This window comes from Perissodus microlepis, chromosome 18 (assembly GCF_051167445.1).
Source record: "Perissodus microlepis isolate ML-2025 ecotype Zambia chromosome 18, ASM5116744v1, whole genome shotgun sequence".
NCBI lineage: Eukaryota > Metazoa > Chordata > Actinopteri > Cichliformes > Cichlidae > Perissodus > Perissodus microlepis.
This window is the reverse complement of record NC_140478.1, coordinates 32,171,189-32,190,922: the sequence shown is the minus strand read 5'-3', so window position 1 is coordinate 32,190,922 and position 19,734 is coordinate 32,171,189. Positions and strand designations below refer to the sequence as shown.

Below are 19,734 nucleotides of genomic sequence, written 5' to 3'. Positions count from 1 at the left end.
GAGTTCAAAAGCATTATAGAAGATTTTGATTTATTGATTTTATAACCAGAAATATGTCCAAATTTTCCAATTAGGTCTAAAATGGCTGGAATAGATTTTCCCAGATTTTTAAGAAAGAGGATCACATCGTCAGCATAAAGAGCTATTCGATGGTCGAGCCCTCCGATCTCTATACCCGTGATCATACTGTGTTCTCTTACAGCAATAGCAAGTGGTTCAATTGCAATTACAAATAAAAGGGGGGATAGGGGGCAACCTTGTCTACAACCTCTTCCAATCTCAACTGGTTTTGAGATAACATTATTGGTAATTATTTCTGCATATGGGTTATTATATAGAAGCCTGACCCAGTTACAGAATCCCACTCCCAAACCAAAGCGACCAAGAATCTCAAGCAAATAGGGCCATTCCACCCTATCGAAAGCCTTCTCGGCATCTAGTGCCAAGAAAGCTGTATCTGAAGACCCCCCTTGCTCGTGTAAAATATTTAACACTCGTCGAACATTGTGGAATCCCTGACGCCCAACCATGAACCCATTTTGATCTTCCTTGATGATGTCTGGCAAAAGGCCCTCCAGTCTCTTTGCTAGAATTTTACAGAGTATCTTTAAATCTGAGTTTAAGAGGCTAATTGGCCGCAGGTTTTCACATTTATCATTCGATTTTCCAGGTTTGGGAAGAAGTGTAATTAAGGCCCCTCTCAGAGTGGGTGGGAGTATCCCCTTTTGAGCAGATTCAGAAAACATTTCCAAAAGGGGTGCCTTTAATTTGGATACAAACTTTTTATAGATATCAATTGGCAGACCGTCTGGCCCTGCAGCCTTTCCAGAATTCATACTCATTATTGCCTCTGAGATTTCGTCCAGAGTCAATTTAGCCCCCAGTCTCAAGGATTCCTCTTCTTCTATTCTGGGGATATTCATATTGTCAAGAAAAGAGAAAAAATTGGGGTCTGGTTCACCTGGGTTTAAGTCAGAACTGTATAACCTTTCATAATAGACCTTGAAAGAGTCACTTATTGCAGCAGGGTCAGAGATCGTTTCCCCTTTATCATTTTTAAGTGCAGTAATTGATCTTTCTAATTGGAATTGTTTTATACGCCAAGCCAGAATTTTACCTGATTTCTCCCCTTGATCAAAAACGGACTGCTTAAGTTTTAATAAGTTAGCTGTAGCTTTTGAAGCTGAGATTTCATTATATTGGGTTCTTAATAACAGCAAACTTTGGTGCAGCTTGGGACAGGGGTTCTTAAAGTACATATCCTCAGTAGCTTTAATTTTTGATTCCAATAATTTCAGCTTTTGTCTGGCCTTCTTAGATTTTGAGCTTGTGAAGCTAATTATTTGGCCCCTAATGAAGGCTTTGAATGCTTCCCATCTAATACACGGAGATGTTTCAGAAATATTGAGCTCAAAGTAATCAGTAATTTGTTTGTCAAGGTACGCCATTAGGTCTTTGTCCTTCATCCATTTTTGCTGAAATTTCCATTTTGGGGGATCTCGTACTAGCCCTGGATCCAAATAGACCAGACTGGCTGGGGCATGGTCTGAGATAAGGACACTGCCATAATCACAACCGTTCACTTTATAGGACAGACTTGCTGAGATTAAAAAGTAGTCTATTCGTGAGTATGATTTATGTGTGCTTGAATAACATGAATATGTCGATACACCAGGATTCCTGTCTCTCCATATATCCATAAGATTTAATTCCTTAGCAAACTGAAGAATGGTTTCCCTACTCTGGCTATGAGATTTGTCTAAATGTGATGATTTATCTATACTTGGGTTCAGAGTGCAATTGAAGTCTCCCGCTAAAATATATTGACCACTAAGTGCTGACAGCGTGCAGAACAGGTTATTAAAAAAAGATGGTTCATCCTTATTTGGGGCATAAATATTAACTAAAATCAGAGGTTCTGTATAGAGAGTACCCTGAACAATCAAATACCTTCCCATCCTATCTGCAATTACCTTACAAACATTAAAGGGGACGGACTTGTGTATTAGAGTCAAAACCCCTCTCGCTTGGGAGTTAAATGGTGCTGAAAATACCTCTCCCTGCCATCTCCGCTTAATCTTTAAGTCCTCTTTTCCAGTAAGATGAGTCTCTTGGAGAAAAATTATTTTGGAATGCATATCTTTTAACCTTCTCATCACTTGTTTAACTTTTTTAAGTTTTTGCAGCCCTCTACAGTTCCACGATGTCATCTTAATTTCTAAAACATTGGACATAGCTGCAATTTTCAGATGATCTCCTCATGCTAGTATATAGAAGTGTACCTTTAAACAACCAAAACAATGCAGACAACACAGATGCTTCTAACTGCATCAACCATTGAACAAAACCCCTCTGACCTAAGGGCCAGTTTCCCCTTCTCCTTACTACACACTCCGGTAATGCTAATGACCAGTCCACAGTTATTGAGGAATGATCCACCATTATTGATATTGACTTATCCTAAACTTAAACACTCCCTCCATTGTTAGCTTTTACATACAAATAATAATTGCTTTGCCAGGAATTTATTGCTATCCCAAATATACTCATGTAAATAAATTAAATGTTAGGGGTCTACTGTGCTTTAACTCTATTTAAATGTAACTATAACTCAGAGAGTCCTCCTGGAAAACAAAAAGTAATCGATCCCCCCCAAAAAAAAAAAAAAAAAAAAAAAAAAAAAAAAGAGTGACTTATATATCATGTTTAACCTGAGTAGTGAAAGAGCGCGGGGGTTTGAAGACGATGTGTTGGCTCAGATATTTGAAGTTTACACAGCTACATTCTCACCTGAAAACATGTTAAAAGTTTTTTTGCGACCCAGAAAGAGAAATAAGAGTAATATTAAAACTAAGTCGCTGCCGCCATATTTGGAAACTGGAATTGTCTGGGCCGTGCTATGAATTCTGCGATATGGTTTTTCAATTTTGTTGTCCGGGTGGACAATCGGGAGAAATTCGGGATTCTCCTGGAAAAATCGGGAGGGTTGGCATGTATGGTTGTGGCAACATCACTAACCTTGTCAAACACCTCAGAGTAAATCATATCACAGAATATGAGGAGCGTATGTTGAGGCGAACTGAAGAAGAGGACAGGGACAGGTGCTGCTAGGGCGAGACAGACGTCTCTCACAGAGTCCTTTAGTGCTGCAGGCAGGCAAGGTGTTCAAATAGCACAACTTCAGTTTGTTTATTTCTATATGATGAACTCTGCATTATTAAGTGATAAGAATAAGTAGTCTGATGTCCTGTAATCATAATGATGCTATAATTTGAGATACAATAAATAAAATAAGTTTTTGTACAAAGTATCGGTATCGGATCAGTATCGTCGATACCACCCTGAATATTACTTGGTATCGGATCGGAAAGAAAATCAGTGGTATCGCACATCACTACCGAAAAAGTGCAGCGGGGCCTCGGGTCCGTCTGTCGGGTAGTCCAGTTTACTGAAGAACACCTCAGGCTGTCAGGTTAAAACACTCGGTCGTGTCTTCGTAGCGTAAACGCTGGCCCTCCTCTCAGAGCCTACGCTCTATCTGCTATTCCCGAACAGAGATACGCAAGTTTCTCCGTGACTGCAGCTGCCAGTCAAAGCTGCTATGATGACGTTTCACCCCAATTTAACATCACCGCGGTAGGAATTAGAATCAAACTCATGGGAAAGGAGACCCCTCGGACATAAATCGGCGTGATGAGAACTATTGATAACAAAAGAAAGAAACTTTGGAAAAATTTATCTGAGGAGAATTAATCTATTTTAGTCTGACCTCAGTCCCATCCGCTATCATGGAGGAGGCGGGGTTTATGACCTATACTGCAGCCAGACACCAGGGGGCGATAGAGACGTTTTGGCTTCATTTTTGGGGAGCTGTCGCGTCGTCCATGTTTTCTGCAGTAATTTGTCTGTAGAGCTGGTCTATGGGGTTAACAGCACAGGAGCCCTTTTGAATGAAGCTGTGTCGGACTGGGAACAGGAGGTTCCATCGCTCCAGGACCTCTTTGGGGAACTGGTCGTGTACACTAAAGTCTGTTTCTTTCGGCTCCCTTCAATGAGCTGGGTCACATTCTCAGTTAGAGACTTGACAAAGTCTCTTAGTGAGTGAGCCTCTGGATGTTGGCAAATTCCTTAGTCGGTGGTGGTGTTGTTCTGGGGGAGATGCTGGGTGACTTCTCCTAGAAGACAGCATCTTGTTCTTGGCTGGGGAAGAGGAACTCAGGCCTTCTTAATGACTAGTGTTGAAACACCAGTCACTGTATTCCTGGAGAGCATATAAATTCTTCTTGCTGTTCTCCAGGGTTTCGGAAATGATTAATGCAGATGTGTGTTGTCCGTCAATTGTTTGGTGTAATTTAAGCTTTAAAAAGTGCTTGTTTCATTTGTTTAATATTGAGCTTTCTGAGCCATGTCTCCAGCCTCTGACGTCACCCCAGGGGACATAGGGTGAGATGTTGCAGCGCATATTTGTTCACCTGTACTTTGAAGATAGCTGCTCGTCTGTCCCTCAGCGTACTTTTTTGATTTGGAGCATTTTAACATCTAGACCTACAAAAGGTGTGTGCTTTATATTATTATATTTATGTTTTTGTGTGGCCACTGTGCTTAATCTAAACCAGTTTCCTGTCCATCAAATTTGGACACCCGTCTGTGCTTTTTTTCTTTTTTTTCATTTTACTTTACAAAGGCAAGTGCAACGCATGATGAACTGTCTTTGTTGATTATGCACTAACTTATGTTAATGGTAAATGCCATGTAATTTCTCTAATTTTGTGTTGTGGTTTGTGATGGCTGCCAAGCTGTGAGTCTGCCTTCATTTTGTTGCCATGCCAACTGCTGTTTCTTTGAAAATGTAGCTGTCTTGTAAAGTTTGATTATTTTATTCAGCATTACTGTTCATATTTGTTTTTGTTTGTCCACCTTTCGTTCAAATATGATTGCTGGTTCGTTCGGTTGTAAATTCTGGAGCAAAAACACATTTTGGTAAATTGACTGGTTCCCTTATATCCCTGTTCTACTCGACCTGAGCCCTCAAAGCTCTTTATACAACATGCTTCATTCACCCAAGCACTTTTTTTCTACTTAAGAGCTTTCTGTCTAAAATCACACATAATTATATTCAGATATACGCATCTGAGAGCTCAGATATCTTACCCGAGGATACTGGGCATGACAAATATCCTGGAACAGCCAGTGATTGAACCATGAACCTTCCAATTGGTATATTTCTTGGTCTACCAACAGCTACAGCTACCACCGTTTTGGGCTCTATATCTACAAAAGGTAAGTGAGCTTTTTATTTATTTATTTAAAAATTTTTTATTCTATGTTTGTGGGTTCTTGTTGTTAGGTCTTGTTAAAGATCTAATCATCTTGCACAATGACAATCATATTAACTCACAATTCTGTAACACTTGTGTTGCCAAGTGGCATTAACTGCACTTAAACCCAATGTAAAATCAGGTGCCAGTGTCTCCTTTGGTATGTGACACATGGCTGGTTAAATGAAAACAATCTATGATATTGATAAAACCAAAGTGGTCAGAGTCATCGGCTATGTGAATGTTAAAATCCCCAACTATACGCTGTGTGTCCTTTAAAGGCTGATGATGCACCAGCGGACAATAAAAAAGTCTTTTTCTAATAAGATTTTTTAAAGTCAGAGCGCAGGAGTGAGGAATGTATGTGTGAACATGTAAATGTGGATATAAACATAAATGTGAAGTTCTTGATGATAAATCGTGTCTTTATTCAGATTTGATTTCTTTTTTGGGTGTCATGAGTGTAGAGTTGTATTTTCACAACTAATTGAACCGTGGTTTAAATAAATTAGCAAACACAAAGAAATATCATCCTGTGGTGTAACACGGGAATTACAGAGAGTTGTTAGACAAAAATCGAGCTTAATGAGGAATGTGGAGAGGAGCAGAATTTTATTTGGTTACAGAGTTTTGAGCGCAATTAAAAATGATGCAGTAGAGCATTTTAGGTCTGTAATAATTTAAAAAAAAATCAAGTTTGTGTTTTAGTAAATACCTAAATGTTTGTAAATTATGCCACCCAGATGGTGTTTACATGCTGTGGTATTCAACACAAGATGGTCAAACCACAGCAGCTTTGGCTGAGCTGTCAGTCAGTAGCGGTACGTTCCTCTGTGGACTGCAGGGGCTGATGGGAGCTTTGAAGAACTGCTGCAAATCGGCGGAGGGGGAAGACCCGTCTGATCTCACAGCTCGTCCTTGTTTGGCCTCAGCTGCATCAGAGCGCCACTTCTCCCCAGGTTCACCAGAGGAAACACCACTGCACAAAATGCTTTTCCTCCCAGCTGCTGCTCTGTGCTGTCTGTGTTCAGGTGAGTGTTTCCAGCCAATCAGGAGCCAACAAAGTCAACCTGTAACAAACACTGTCACACTAACCTTCATCTATCTGTCTGTGTCTCTACAGCACTGGTTACCATGGCAGCACAGATGATTCAGGATGATTTAACATTGACCAGGAGAGTTGGAGAAAGTGTCTCCTTCAGCTGTGGAGATGATGAATGTGACTATACTGGTTTGATCTGTTACCAGAAGAAAGACACTGAACCATTTAGGCTAGTTCTTGTCGTGGATACTGATGATGGTAGAGTTGAGTCAAGTTCTAATCATTCCCAGAAAGATGATTTTTCAGTTGAGATTAAACAGAACAGATACCAGTTGAAGATAGAGAAAGTTAAACTTGAGCATTCGGCCACTTATTACTGTGCCTGTTGGAAGGACGCACCCCAAGTGAGAAATGATGCCTGCAGCCTGAGCAAAAACAAAGCATACAGAGATGTCAATCAGAGTTTGTGACAGGAAGAGAGCAGTAAACCACAGCCCAGGTGTATGTATTTCTTCACAATCACAACCATACTGAGGCTGTCCAGCTCCAGAAATGGAAAGCCGTTTCTTTGTTGTTGCTGTTGTTTCAAGCAGCTATTACAATCTTACGTATCTTTTTCAATTAGAGCTACAAGTTGGTTGTGTTACTAAATAGGGAAAGGAATGTGTGTTGGCAAAACTGATTGATTGAGAGCAAAGCTCTCAATTTACTGGTCGATCTACATCCCTGACCTCACCTATGGTTACGAGCTGTGGGTACTGGCTGAAGGAACGAGATCGCGGATACAAGTGGTGGAAATGAGCTTCCTCCGAAGGTTGAATGGCCTCTCCCTTAGAGATAGGGCGAGAGGTTCAGCCATCCGGGAGGGGCTCAGAGTAGAGCCGCTGCTCTTCCACATCGAAAGGAGCCAGCTGAGGTGTTTCGGGCATCTGACAAGGATGCCCCCTGGGCTCCTCTTGGGTGAGGTGTTCTGGGCATGTCCCACCGGGAGGAGGTCCTGGGGCAGACCCAGGACACGTTGGAAAGATTATATGTCTCGGCTGGACTGGGAACGCCTGGGTGTTCCCCTGGATAAGCTGGAGGAGGTGGCTGGGGATAGGAAGGTCTGGGCTTCTCTGCTTAGGCTGCTGCCCCCACAACCAGGCCCCGGATAAAGCAGAGGAAAATGAACGGATGGATGAATGTGTGTTTGAATTCAGCCTGAAAACTGATGTAGAGATTACTGATAGGGCAGAAATGTTTAGAGATAGTAGTAGTGGCCCATGCATGGACTTCTGCTTTTAATGAGCAAAGCTGATACGATGAATAATTTCAGGTCTTCTGTTTTCTTCTACTAGGTTCCTTGACTGCAATGCAGTCTGTGGATAAACTGCAAGAAAAGAACAAGGATGTAGACAAGAAATGGAGAATGTGTGAGCTGTGGAGAAGGATCTAGAAAAAAGACTGAGAATAGACCTGTGCTACTGTCCGGCAGTACTAAAAGCGAGATTGTCTGAAGTAGGATAAAAAGAGATACTCAGTGGAGATCAAAGACAAGTTTAAAAGCACATCACAGGCAGCACTTGGTAATGAAGCTTTTGCTTCCCCATGATTGCTTGTCATATTGAAGTGATGGTAGATGTTCTTTGGATCTGACAGAATTGAGCTCATTGCTTCCATTTTATTTATCGGCATCTTTAAAGGTCCTCAAGGTCACCTTACATCAGTGCAACAAAATAAAAACATAAGGTAAACAAAAAATTTAAAAAAAAGCATAAAGGCTAAACAAGGTAAAAATAGACAGAGTCATGATGAAGAGTATGCAATTCTGAATAGATGGGTTTTAAGACACGATTTAAAAGTAGAGCAAGAGTTTGAAGTCTGGAGATCTGGTGGAGGACCGTAACAGTCATGATGTTATAATGTCTGAAAGCCAGCTGTCCAAAAACAGCCCAGCGGCTAACAGCTGACACAGGCGAGGCTGCTGGACACTGGCGCCACCGGGCCCTCTTACCACCACCAGTAGGCAACGGGCGAAGTGTCTTGCCCAAGGACACAACGACCGAGACTGTCCGAGCCGGGGCTCAAACCGGCATCCTTCCGATTACAAGGCGAACTCCCAACCCTTGAGCCACGATCGCCCAAATAAATATAAGGCAAACCTTAATATAGTACTGAACATGTTGTTTTAGCCAAAGCTGAAAAATCACATTTTCAGAAATATTCATTATTTGGGGGCCTTTATAGTAATTTATTTCCAGGGGCAACATAGAGATTTCTGACCACCTGCATCCCCGTGTGGTTTAGGAACAGCAAAGTCGGCGACCTCAGCCAGCTACATCAGATCGTCAAAGCAGCGGCTATGATCATCAGAACATCTCTCTCTTGACTACAGGACGTCTTCCACAAGCGCTGCATCAGCAAGGCCTTCAGCATCGTGCTTGACCCCTCACACCCCTCACATGGGCTTTTCTCCCTCCTCCCGTCCAGCAGATGCTACCCCAGCATCGGGGCCAGATCCTCCAGACTGTGAGACAGCTTTTTCCCGCCAGCCATCAGACTCCTGAACTCACTACCAGTGTTCAGTGTAAAGTGTATATTTATTCTTACTATTCCTATACTTATTGTTGTTCTTTTGCACTGCTGTAACTGGAGCCTCATCGTCTCGTCTCTCTATATACTGTACTGTGTATATAGCAGAGAGACAATAAAGTTTACTTTGACGAAGATAGAAGAGCCACCTCTACAGGACAAGACTTGGCGGTCCATCTGCATCTAAAGGACAAAGGTCGCATTTCAAGGATACCAATGTTCACATTTTGGACAGAGAAGACAGAAAGAGGAGTGAAATAAACCATCTATGTCCATTGTGAATGACCATCCTTGAACAGAGGCGGTGGCCAACAACACCAACTGTCTGCCATCTACAGTACAGTTTTGAGATCCTGTCCCAGGCACCTTAACATCCACTCAAATCTTGCATCACTTGATCTCATGGCAAGGTCTCACAATGGTTTCACATGAAACCTTGGCTCATGTGATAAGGCACATGTTCAATAGTGCCAGGTTTTTAATCCTAGTAGGAGGACTCTTACTTAGAGCTTAAAAACCTGGGGCTCTCTACCATTCTCAGGTGAGACGGGATTACCCTGACCTGCATGGCTGAGAACCTACACAGACAAAGTGGCAAATGGATAAATGATCTTCACAACCAGTACATGCCCTGGTTATGGCTAAAAACAGGAGAACAGACGTGTTGATATAAATATTAGATTAAAAAATTTTACCTATCCTAGCTGTCATGAAAAACAAGAAAGTGGATGGATGGAAAAATGGCATTCTGGCATCATCTGAACTCTTTCATCTCAGCTGATCATTGAACAGCAGGCAGGTTTTTGTATGAGTGTTTCTCACTGTGGAAGGAGGCTATGATTACGACATCTTCGGCTCTGGAACTAAACTGTATGTAACAGGTAAGATCAAACATTTATTTTCCTCAAATACTTTCTGTTTTTCTATAAGTAATCGAGAATTGAGAAGAAAATAAAATTAATTCAGTTTTGCAGGAAATTGAGTCCTAAAAATCCAATCTTAGCTGCACAGTGAATATCCTGATCTATAAAATTCAGCTTATTTACTCAGAATCTCCACAGCGTCTTTGTTCTTAAGAGGATTTTTTAAAGGTTAAATATAATTGTGTATATATAGTCTCAAAATTTTAAAGAATGTTAAAAGTAATTTGCATATGCTAATTATTATAATTTTATACATTTGATAGAAAATTGGATTGGCACAAAGTAATTCATATTGGCACGCATGTTGGATGTATAGTAAATGAAAAGTACATGAGAAAAGTTAATCTAATAATGAAAAGCTTTTGTAGAATATGCAGAAGGATTTAATGAGAGTGACATAGTGCACAATTTAAAACTTCCTCTTCATATTGTTTATTGTTAATCATGTGACCATAGTGGATTATTTCATGTCGGCTGCTATAACAAAGAATTTCCCAAACATGGAATAAAGTGTTTAACTTTTAAAGTTGAAACAAAATGTTTAAAATAGTTATTTACACTTTTTTCTTGGAATGAGACTAAAATATATATTGATCAATATGTCTGTTGTATACTATAATAAACATTTTCTAGTAGGATACATTGCTGTAAAGAACATTTATATAACCCGTGATGCAGATAATACAGATGCACGTGTGCTGTGTTCTTTTATGAAAATGTTTTCTTTGTGTTTATTTTTCCTCTGAAAGCAAAACATAAACGGGGGATAAAGTTAAGGCTATATACTAACATAGCATAACATCAATAGAATAGAATAATCCTTTAATTGTCCCACAAGGGGAAATTTGGTTGTAACAGCAGCAAGAAAAACACAAATACAAACAAACAGCACATTTTTTTTTACATATTTACATTATGGACAATAGTTACCAAAAACAGAGTGCTGTACAGTTATTAAAATTAAATAAAATTAAATACAGGTAAGAGGCAAAATGAAACTTGAATGAAGGCTGAAGCATTACAAGACATTCTCTTCTTTATATCTTTAGATAAGTACGGTGCCGGGCATAATCCTGTAATTTTATGTGAAGATAAATATGTTATTTAAATATGTAACAATCTTATTGAATTCATTCAATTTAATTTTAATTATGTTTTCCCCCAAACTGGTACTTTATAGAAATCTCAAAAAAAAAAAAATAAGCGAGCAAACACAGTTGCCATTTAACTGTATTTCTGTTTTTAAAAGTGTTTTTCAGTTTCCATGTGATGTTTTTCCATGTAGTTTCCAGATCAGACTGAATCCAGTGTATGTAGTGAACTTTGTGTTGATGAGTAGTTTAGTGATCAGAGTCCATGTAGTTTCCAGGATCAGACTGAATGCAGTGCAGTGCTGGAAGCTGCTGCTGACTGTGTGAATGTGTGTCTGTGCTGCTTGTTGCTGCTGTCAAACTTCAGATGAGCAGGTAGTGAAGCCCGTGGTGAGCGTGTACCCAGCAGCATCCAGAGCCCACCTGGAGGGGAACAGCTCCCTGCTGTGTGTGGCCTCAGCCATGTTTCCTCCTCTGGTCCAGTTCTCCTGGAAAAGACAGAAGAAGAACGGCGGAGAACCGGAGGAGCTGCCCCCTGCTGAGGGAGAGCAGCTGGAGCTCAGAGAGGCGGGACACAGCGCCTCCATTTTAGTGGTTAATCGGGATGATCCCTTCACATACATGTACAGCTGTCATGTGAGACATCAGGGGGGCACAGTGGAGGCCCAAACACGACATGGTAAAAAAGATTTGGCGACAGGACATCATTGATGTAGCTTTGTAAATTTGACATTTTCAAATCTGAGGGCTGATATTTCTTAAAGCATTTTATTGCTTTTCTGTTTCAGAGCTCCTCTCTTATGTTCTCCAGTCTCAGTGCAGGGTGAAGCTGCTCTGCCTGCTGTACACAGTGCTGATAGTGAAGAGTCTGGTGTACTGCTGTGGACTCTCTCTGCTGATGATGCTCACAAACAAGGGACCGTCCACCAACTGCACACATGCTGACTGTTTTCTGATTGGCATTTTTCACACTCAGATTTCCCCAAGTGAGCAGGCAGACATATAAATTAAGTTGTGGCTGGTAAAATCCTTCCATCTTCTTCCTCCTATTCGGGGCCGAGTCGCAGGGGCAGCAGCTTAAGCAGAGAAGCCCAGACCTCCCTCTCTCCAGTCACCTCCTCCAGCTTGTCCGGAGGAACACCAAGGCGTTCCCAGGCCAGCCGAAAGAGATAATCTCTCCAACGTATCCTGGGTCTGCCCCGGGACCACCTCCCGCCGGGACATGCCTGGTGGTTTGGAGAAATGTTTATCATTTATACCCTTCTCAAATATAACCACCTGAAACTATAAAATAGATATGCAAATATTAAAACAGTCATTGTTTTAAAGTGTAAATGTTTCATATGGAGTCTTCTTTCTGTTGTATAAGGTTTTGTTTTTTTTCTCAGTCAGGTATGCAAACTATCAAAACCCTGCACAAAGACGGGGAACATACATGTGCTATGATCATTATAGTAAAGAGCTGCTTGTTTTTTTTTTTTTTAAGGAATGTATATTTTTCTTCTTGACTGATAACACAAGAGGAAAGTTTTTTTTTCTTTACATGACATTTGTTGCACTTTGTATATAACAAGAAGGTGGCTTGTTCCCTTTTCCACCAATCCAAATGCAAAGATGTATTCTTTCTCAGTTCTGGGTCCTTGTATAGTCAATATGTGAGATTTATTATTACAATCACAAACTTGTTTTGTACAGATTCAGCACAGGTTTAAAAAAACATCATCTAGCGCTTGGAGAAAATAATGACATTTTCAGTGAGCAGAGCAGTCCAGCACATCTGTGTTTGAACCAGTTATTCAGTTTCGGGTTTCAAACATTCAAAATCTTTTCCTCTTTAAATGTTACAGAAAAAGTAATGGTGCCTCTTGGCTTCACTCCAGGATCATGCAGCTGTGCCATTCGTGTGGGTTGATGCTTGAAACCTACCGTAACAGTGTAGTTATTTTATGTAAAAATAAAGACTTGATTCTGATGAACGTGTTTCTCGTTTCAGTCTTTGATGCATAACAACGTATATGAATGTAGCATTCACATATCAGACTTCCTCTCCTGCAGCAGACGGGCTGTGTGGGTTTCTGCTCTGCAGCCTCCACACCGTTAGCTGTGGCTTTTCACTTTAATAACACAATGACAGTTACAAGCATGAACTCTGCTTCAAGAATGATTCCAGGAAGGATCTGTGTTCTTCACCTGTGAGAGAAACAGCTCAAATCCTCAACTCAGAGCTGACAAATGAACTTATTTGAACTTTATCATTATACATGTGTAAATCCAGGGTGATGAAATGCACTTTTAATTTGGTTTCATCACAAAAGAAAAATACAAAATGTCTAAATATTGTGTCACAGAATCATTTTTGGACTTTTAACTGAAGAAGTGGATAAATCAAGACAATGACACTTGTAAAAACAGTTACAGAAGCCAGCAGTTAGTAGTACATTGTGTCTTTGATCTGGTTAATTATTCAGACTTTTTATTAATTTAAAAATTAAACAGTAACTGAAAAAATTAAGTCTGTTGTAGTTGGGGATAAGTATTAAATGCCACTCTGAACATATAATAATCAGTTATCACATTTAAACATTTCTGCGCCTGACTCTGCTAATTGTAAAAATTATTAAATTATTTAGTCTGACCCTGGTGACATAATAGATTATAGCGCATGTGAAACGTACAAGAATATCAATATTTTGAGCATAATTTTTAGTTTATTTAACCTTTATTTATACAATTAGTCCCATTGAAACTCATGTCTCATTTACAAGAGAGACCTGTTTCCTCCAAACATGAAAATGTTTATTTACTGATGAAATTTCAAACAAATGTATTTGAACTCCTCTGTCAGCTGACATGTAAATGCTACATTTGAGAAACTTCTGTTTCTTCTTGTACGTTCATGTGAGAGACCGAAGCTCTAAGACAAAATATGCAGAATAAAATTTGGATTAAAACTTATTGATTTTCTGATGAACTGCAGTGAATTAAAACGGACAAAACATGAAGCAGATGCTGATTTTTATTATTTATAAAAACTTTTAGAATATTAAATGAAAAGGAGTCCATCTACTAGAAAACTGTTGAGTCCAAGTAAAAAATTAAATGAACATGAATGTCAGGGTAAGTACAAAAAACCAAAAACAAACTCGCCCCCCTCCCCATAAACCCCCCACATTGAGCCACAACACATCGCTTTTATTTTCACCTACTAAGAGTGTGAGAAAACAGTCAGTCAGCATGTGTGCAGTTGGTGGACGGTCCCTTGTTTGTGAGCATCATCAGCAGAGAGAGTCCACAGCAGTACACCAGACTCTTCACTATCAGCACTGTGTACAGCAGGCAGAGCAGCTTCACCCTGCACTGAGACTGGAAGAGAGGCCTGTGGAGCCTGGAACTGAAAAACAAAAGACGTGTGTTGTCCGTGTCTTTAAGGGGATTCACAGTGGAACAGTCACCAAGGCTTAAGGGCCTTTTTCTGGTTGACCCTCCATGTTCCCCCTCATGCTTGACATAGCAGCTGTATCTGTACGTGTAGAGATCGTCTGTATAATCTACTAAAATAGAAGTTGTCCGTCCCGCCTCTCTGAGCTCCAGCTGCTCTCCCTCAGCAGGGGGCAGCTCCTCCGGTTCTCCACCGCTCTTCTTCTGTCTTTTCCAGGAGAACTGGACCAGAGGAGGAAACATGGCTGAGGCCACCATAACTGCATTAAGACGGCAAATCTGCTGTAACGTGTTAACGCGGATCGCCTCGTGCGTGGGGCTGCACGGCGTCAACGCGTTAGCACGGTTAGCTCATTAACGCGTTAGCACCGTCCAGCCCCACGCATGGGGCGATCCCAGTTAACTCGTCACAGCACTAGTTACAATATAACAACAATAACAACAATAATAATTGAAGCTTTTGCAAACATTTATGTCTGAGGCTGAAATCAGTCTAAATGCTCATTGTTATGTTTAATCAAATCACTTTTACTGTCACATCACATGTGCTGCTGCACTGGATCAGCACATGTGAGTTTAATATTGAATCAACATTTAAATGATAGTTAATCTGAGCAGTTACTAAACCCCGTTCGCCGTGCTGCTATAGGCAAAAGAAAAAAACAAACTTTCACTCATTTGCTTTCTAAGGTTCATTTTGCTTTTACCAGGTTGAACCTTGTTTTACTTTCATTCTTTGGGGCATAGATTGAACACAGCGTTGCAAACTTTCCTCAGAGGTTCATGTCCACATTGATAATGACAGCGTCACACAGTTTCACATGTCAGCTGCACACACATGATGTGAATTTGCTGTTCCACCACATCCCAGAGCTGTTTATTTCTACTTTACAATCATTACAGGTTAAACAATGTTCTATTCCAATATTAAAACACTTCTGTAGAGATTCCTCTCCAAATAAGAAATGTGATCCAACCAAGATCAGTAACTCTTCTTTCTATTTCTTTGACTATCCAGTAACAGTAGTGTTGCATTAGCTTCAAAGTTTATTGCAATCCAGATGTTTGGTATTATAAAGAGACACCTTCATTTATTAATATACTAACATTTACTAAAACCGAACCTCAACTATATTCAGTCAAAACAGTTTTTATTGTCCTGCGATTGAGCCACAGGAAGTGTTTCCAAACTTGTCATCAAAAGACATTTTTATTATTGCATCATTTTACAAGAGTTACTTATTGAAGAAGTTAATAAATGATTTTTTTTGTTGTGTTTGTGATTTCTTGCTGACAGCTGCTGAAATATTAATCTGAAAAAGTTTAATTTCTGCAGTAACTTCTGATTGTGGTAATTAATCCGTGAGCTCAGTATGTTTGTGACTCTGAGATGGAGGTGAAACATGTGAACCTGGGCTGTGGTTTACTGCTCTGCTTACTGGTGGTGCTTATGTGCTTAAAATGCATTAAAATAAATGTGTTAAGTCTTTAGTAACATGATGAATTTGGAGAAAACAAGTGTCTATTTGACTGATTTAAGTTTAACATCACAATAAATAATTGGAAACATTTTAGTAACCACATGTCAAAACACAGTTATGTTTTCAGTGTCTCACACAGCTGAATGAAATTAGCAATAAAAACATTTTTTTCTCTGATCATTTTATCTTTTTAATATCAACTCATACTGACCTGGATGATTGCGCACGCATGAAGACATATCAGTTGACACATTTTTTACAGACCTTTACAATAAATATACAATAAAAACTCAAGAACCAGTTGTTTGTTATTATTTCAAGAACCAATATAAATACAAATATAATATAAATATTTTGACTCTACTGTACTTTGTTATGCACAAATGTTCACATTTTTTGTTTTGTTATTTTAGGGAAGACAACAAACACACTGTACGTTCACACTTTATAATATCTTCTGTAAATGCTCTTCTCAGTGGAAAATTATGGGTAAGAACGAAGGTCGAGTGTTGAGCCTGAGCATCGTCTCTCCTCTGATTCCACTAAAGTTCATTTCTCAGCTCTGAGTCCAGGATTTGAGCTGTTTCTCTCACATGTCAGGTCGTTACTGGAATCATTCTTATCTAGAATTGGTGGTTGCAGCTGTTGTTGTGTTGAAATGCAAAGCCACAGCTGACAGTGGAGGCTGCTGAACAGAAACCCGCACAGCCCGTCTGCTGTAAGAGAGGAAGTTTGATTCACACAGGTCAGCGTGTGTCACTGAAGGAAACAAGAAACAAATTCTTCACCTTAAGTCTTAAATTACAGCCACTCTGGTTTCGCTGTGTAGTTTAAGATTCATCAAAATACATTTTCTGCACTCTGACTGTGATTTACAAAACTCCAGATGTTGTTGGGTTACGTTTGCTTTACAATTACAATTAATTACAATTATCAAATACATTCAGGTACATAAATGTGTAAAATAATGCTCGACTATGTAGTCATTCATATCGGCAACTCATTAAATACAAACAACTTTGCTTGGATTATGTTTGACTGTTGATTCTGGATTTTGTACCTTAACAGTTTTACTTCAGATTCCTATCACAGACATGTAAAGGCTGAAAACAGGTTTGTGACACGGCTGTGGATGCTGCTGGGTACACGCTCACCACGGGCTTCACTACCTGCTCATCTGAAGTTTGACAGCAGCAACAAGCAGCACAGACACACATTCACACAGTCAGCAGCAGCTTCCAGCACTGCACTGCATTCAGTCTGATCCTGGAAACTACATGGACTCTGATCACTAAACTACTCATCAATACAGCACAAAGTTCACTACAGTCATAGTTCATTTTTTATCTGCATCATGCAAATGAAAATTCAAATGAAAATGTAATCAATAGATTTTACAAAATCATTTTTAGTGTTTATCTTGATACAGATTCTATTTAAGAACATAAATATCCTGTAATCACTAATAAAAGAGACGATTTTCAGCGATTCAATGATTTTGTTTGGATGAAAGTTTAAAAAAAATTTTCAATTTTAATTCATTTTTTTCTCTTTTTCCTCAGAGCACTTTAGGGATAAACAAAAAGTACAGATACTGTTTGGTGTTTTGTGGACATACTTCTAGCTGAAAAACGGCTGGAATTAAGGTGTTTTGAATTTAAATAGAAATATGAGCTCAGGGGAAAAAATGATAGACACTAGAATATGATTTTGACCTGCACTGTATGACACATTATTGCCCTTTATATAAAACATCTTGTGGATATTTCAAGTCATCAACATTATGAGTCGAACATTGTTTGTGGGCTGTTTGTGATATTTTGTGTGGGACAACAAAGTGATTTTTTTCATGCCCACATGTTTTGGCTTTGTGTGGGTTTTTTAATAGGTTATGACATTCAGACAGTAGCACGAGATAATGTGTTAATACAAGTGAGTCTGACCCACTGATGCTGATAAACAAAGACTGAAAACTCTGTTTTTCCAAGATGGAACATTTTAGAAATTTAAATGAATAAAAGTGAGAGCCCCTGAAGGCCCCGAGCACTTGATCTTTTACTGCGTGCCTGCAGTAAAAGATATGTAAAAAACACCCCAGAACCTGGGGCAGTGCTTTGCTCTTTGTTATATATGTTTTTTGAGTTGTTACTGAAGTTTGTAGCGTGTGTTTGTGTCATGTTTTCACCACAGAGATGTAAATATAGTTTAGAGAATAAAATAAGGCCTTCAGTCTGCACTTGCCCCGGGGGCGGTCTTTAATCTGGGAGCTTGAGGGCTCCTGTGTACGGCCGGGCGATATGAGGAAAATCTAATATCACAATATTTTTTGGCTATATCACAATACATGATATATATCACGGTATGTTTAAATAAGCTCCAATAACAAGTTTTAGTTTCAACCATATAGTGTCTAAAATTGGTACACTCATTCACATCAACCATTTTTTGCTACTTTGAATACAGAAATATCTGAATGAATTGAACATTTTTATTATAACCATTTTAACCATCAGTTGCTCACAGAGGTTTTTCACCAATGTCAACACCTGACAGTAAACTCTCTCTGTGGTCGACACTAACAAACACAAAATGATAGCAACAAAAGTGGACATCAAGGTAGACGAGACAAACGAAAACAACTGAAATTACAAAGGTGCTCTTTTGTGCTTATAACATGTAAAAATTGTAAAAAAAAAGAAAAAAGAAAAAGAAAAAAAAAGAAAAAAACCTCTTCTGACCTCAAATTACAGAAATAAAAGTCTAGACAGTGACTATAAAACCGACTGACGTAGAACAGTTACAGGTATCACAGCTCGTTTATTTAATGTTTCCTTTGGTGTGCGGGGAGACGTTAAACACGTTAATGTTTACAATTGTCTTAATTAGCAGTAGATGACTCTTCCGCTGGTGGAATAAATCTGTGGTACTGCTACCTTTAGCAGCAATAGTTGTCAAATTTGCAAATTACCAAACTTTTTCGACTTCCTCCTTGTGAAATCCAAACGACAGTGAGTCTCAATCCCTAACTTGCCTGCAACTCCCGCTGTCACCATATTTTCCCCTATCTGGTAGAATAAAAACACTTATGGTGCCAGTGCGCCAGATAGAAAATGTTTCCGGTTGGGAGGGACGGGATTAATGATGCATTCACAGCGTGTGGGAGAAAAAAAAACCCTCACATTGAATTACATGCATGCAGTAAGGGTAACAGGGTGTAGGCCCCTGTGCTCAGAACAAAAAGGCATGAGTGGAAAATGGATGAGAATCTATCTATCTATCTATCTATCTATCTAGAGAGAAACTACATTTATAGTTCTTCATCAATGTTTGGGATCACTTGAAAACAGAGGCGGAGCCAGACATTTGAAACACCCGGGGCTTAGCCCTAAAGGGTAGTATGCATGTGGGATTTTTTATTTTTTTTTTGGGGGGGGTGTAGAAATGACTGAAAGATTAATTGGCTATTATTATTTTTTTAATTAAGCAGCAAGGCAGAGCAAAGTCGGGGCTGTATCAAGACACAGGGACTAAACCCCAATTCAACCAGACCCAGAACTGATCCGGAATTAAAACAGGACTACAACAGTTCAAAATCAGGACTACTGAGGACTTAACCAAGACAGAACCAGAATCAGAACTAGATGATAGTAGCACTAAAAATCATCATAGACCTGCACTACACTTATTTTTTAATTCTACCAAAGTCCACTATTTAGATTGAGAAAAGTTTATATAATTATTTAGTCTTGTTGTGCAAACAAGCCTGCAGAACTTAATAAATGTAGAATTTGAAAAATAACAAACCTAAAAAGAAACACTAGGTACGAGATACATGAGGACCTATGATACGGTGATACTTTTGGTAAACGA

At 39.4% G+C, this 19,734-nt stretch overlaps 2 protein-coding genes across 2 annotated transcripts; one reads left to right on the top strand and one right to left on the bottom strand.

The window, feature by feature from the left end:
* The first annotated feature begins 5,201 nt into the window (after positions 1-5,201).
* On the top strand, positions 5,202-12,910 carry LOC146368605 (uncharacterized). Its single transcript, XM_084913572.1, has 6 exons — positions 5,202-5,280; positions 6,062-6,349; positions 6,442-6,760; positions 9,760-9,812; positions 11,313-11,624; positions 11,734-12,910. The coding sequence occupies exons 1-6, from the start codon at positions 5,202-5,204 to the stop codon at positions 11,949-11,951; spliced, it is 1,269 nt and encodes a 422-aa protein (XP_084769698.1). The 3' UTR covers positions 11,952-12,910.
* Positions 12,911-14,170: 1,260 nt separating this feature from the next.
* Positions 14,171-17,182, bottom strand: LOC146368604 (uncharacterized). The gene is made up of 2 exons (XM_084913571.1): positions 16,939-17,182; positions 14,171-14,702 (listed from the first exon to the last, which is right to left on the bottom strand). Exons 1-2 carry the CDS (start codon positions 17,079-17,081, stop codon positions 14,171-14,173), a joined length of 675 nt encoding a protein of 224 aa, XP_084769697.1. The 5' UTR covers positions 17,082-17,182.
* Between the last annotated feature and the right edge of the window lie 2,552 nt (positions 17,183-19,734).

Coding starts and splice junctions, on each gene's coding strand:
- LOC146368604 (XM_084913571.1), bottom strand. CDS start 17,081: ATGTGTGTCTGTGCTGCTTGTTGCTGCTGTCAAACTTCAGATGAGCAG. Junction 14,703..16,938: donor GTCTGTGATAGGAATCTGAA/GTAAAACTGTTA, acceptor GACGCCGTGCAG/CCCCACGCACGAGGCGATCC.
- LOC146368605 (XM_084913572.1), top strand. CDS start 5,202: ATGAACCTTCCAATTGGTATATTTCTTGGTCTACCAACAGCTACAGCT. Junction 5,281..6,061: donor GGGCTCTATATCTACAAAAG/GTAAGTGAGCTT, acceptor TATGCCACCCAG/ATGGTGTTTACATGCTGTGG. Junction 6,761..9,759: donor GCCTGTTGGAAGGACGCACC/CCAAGTGAGAAA, acceptor TCTCACTGTGGA/AGGAGGCTATGATTACGACA.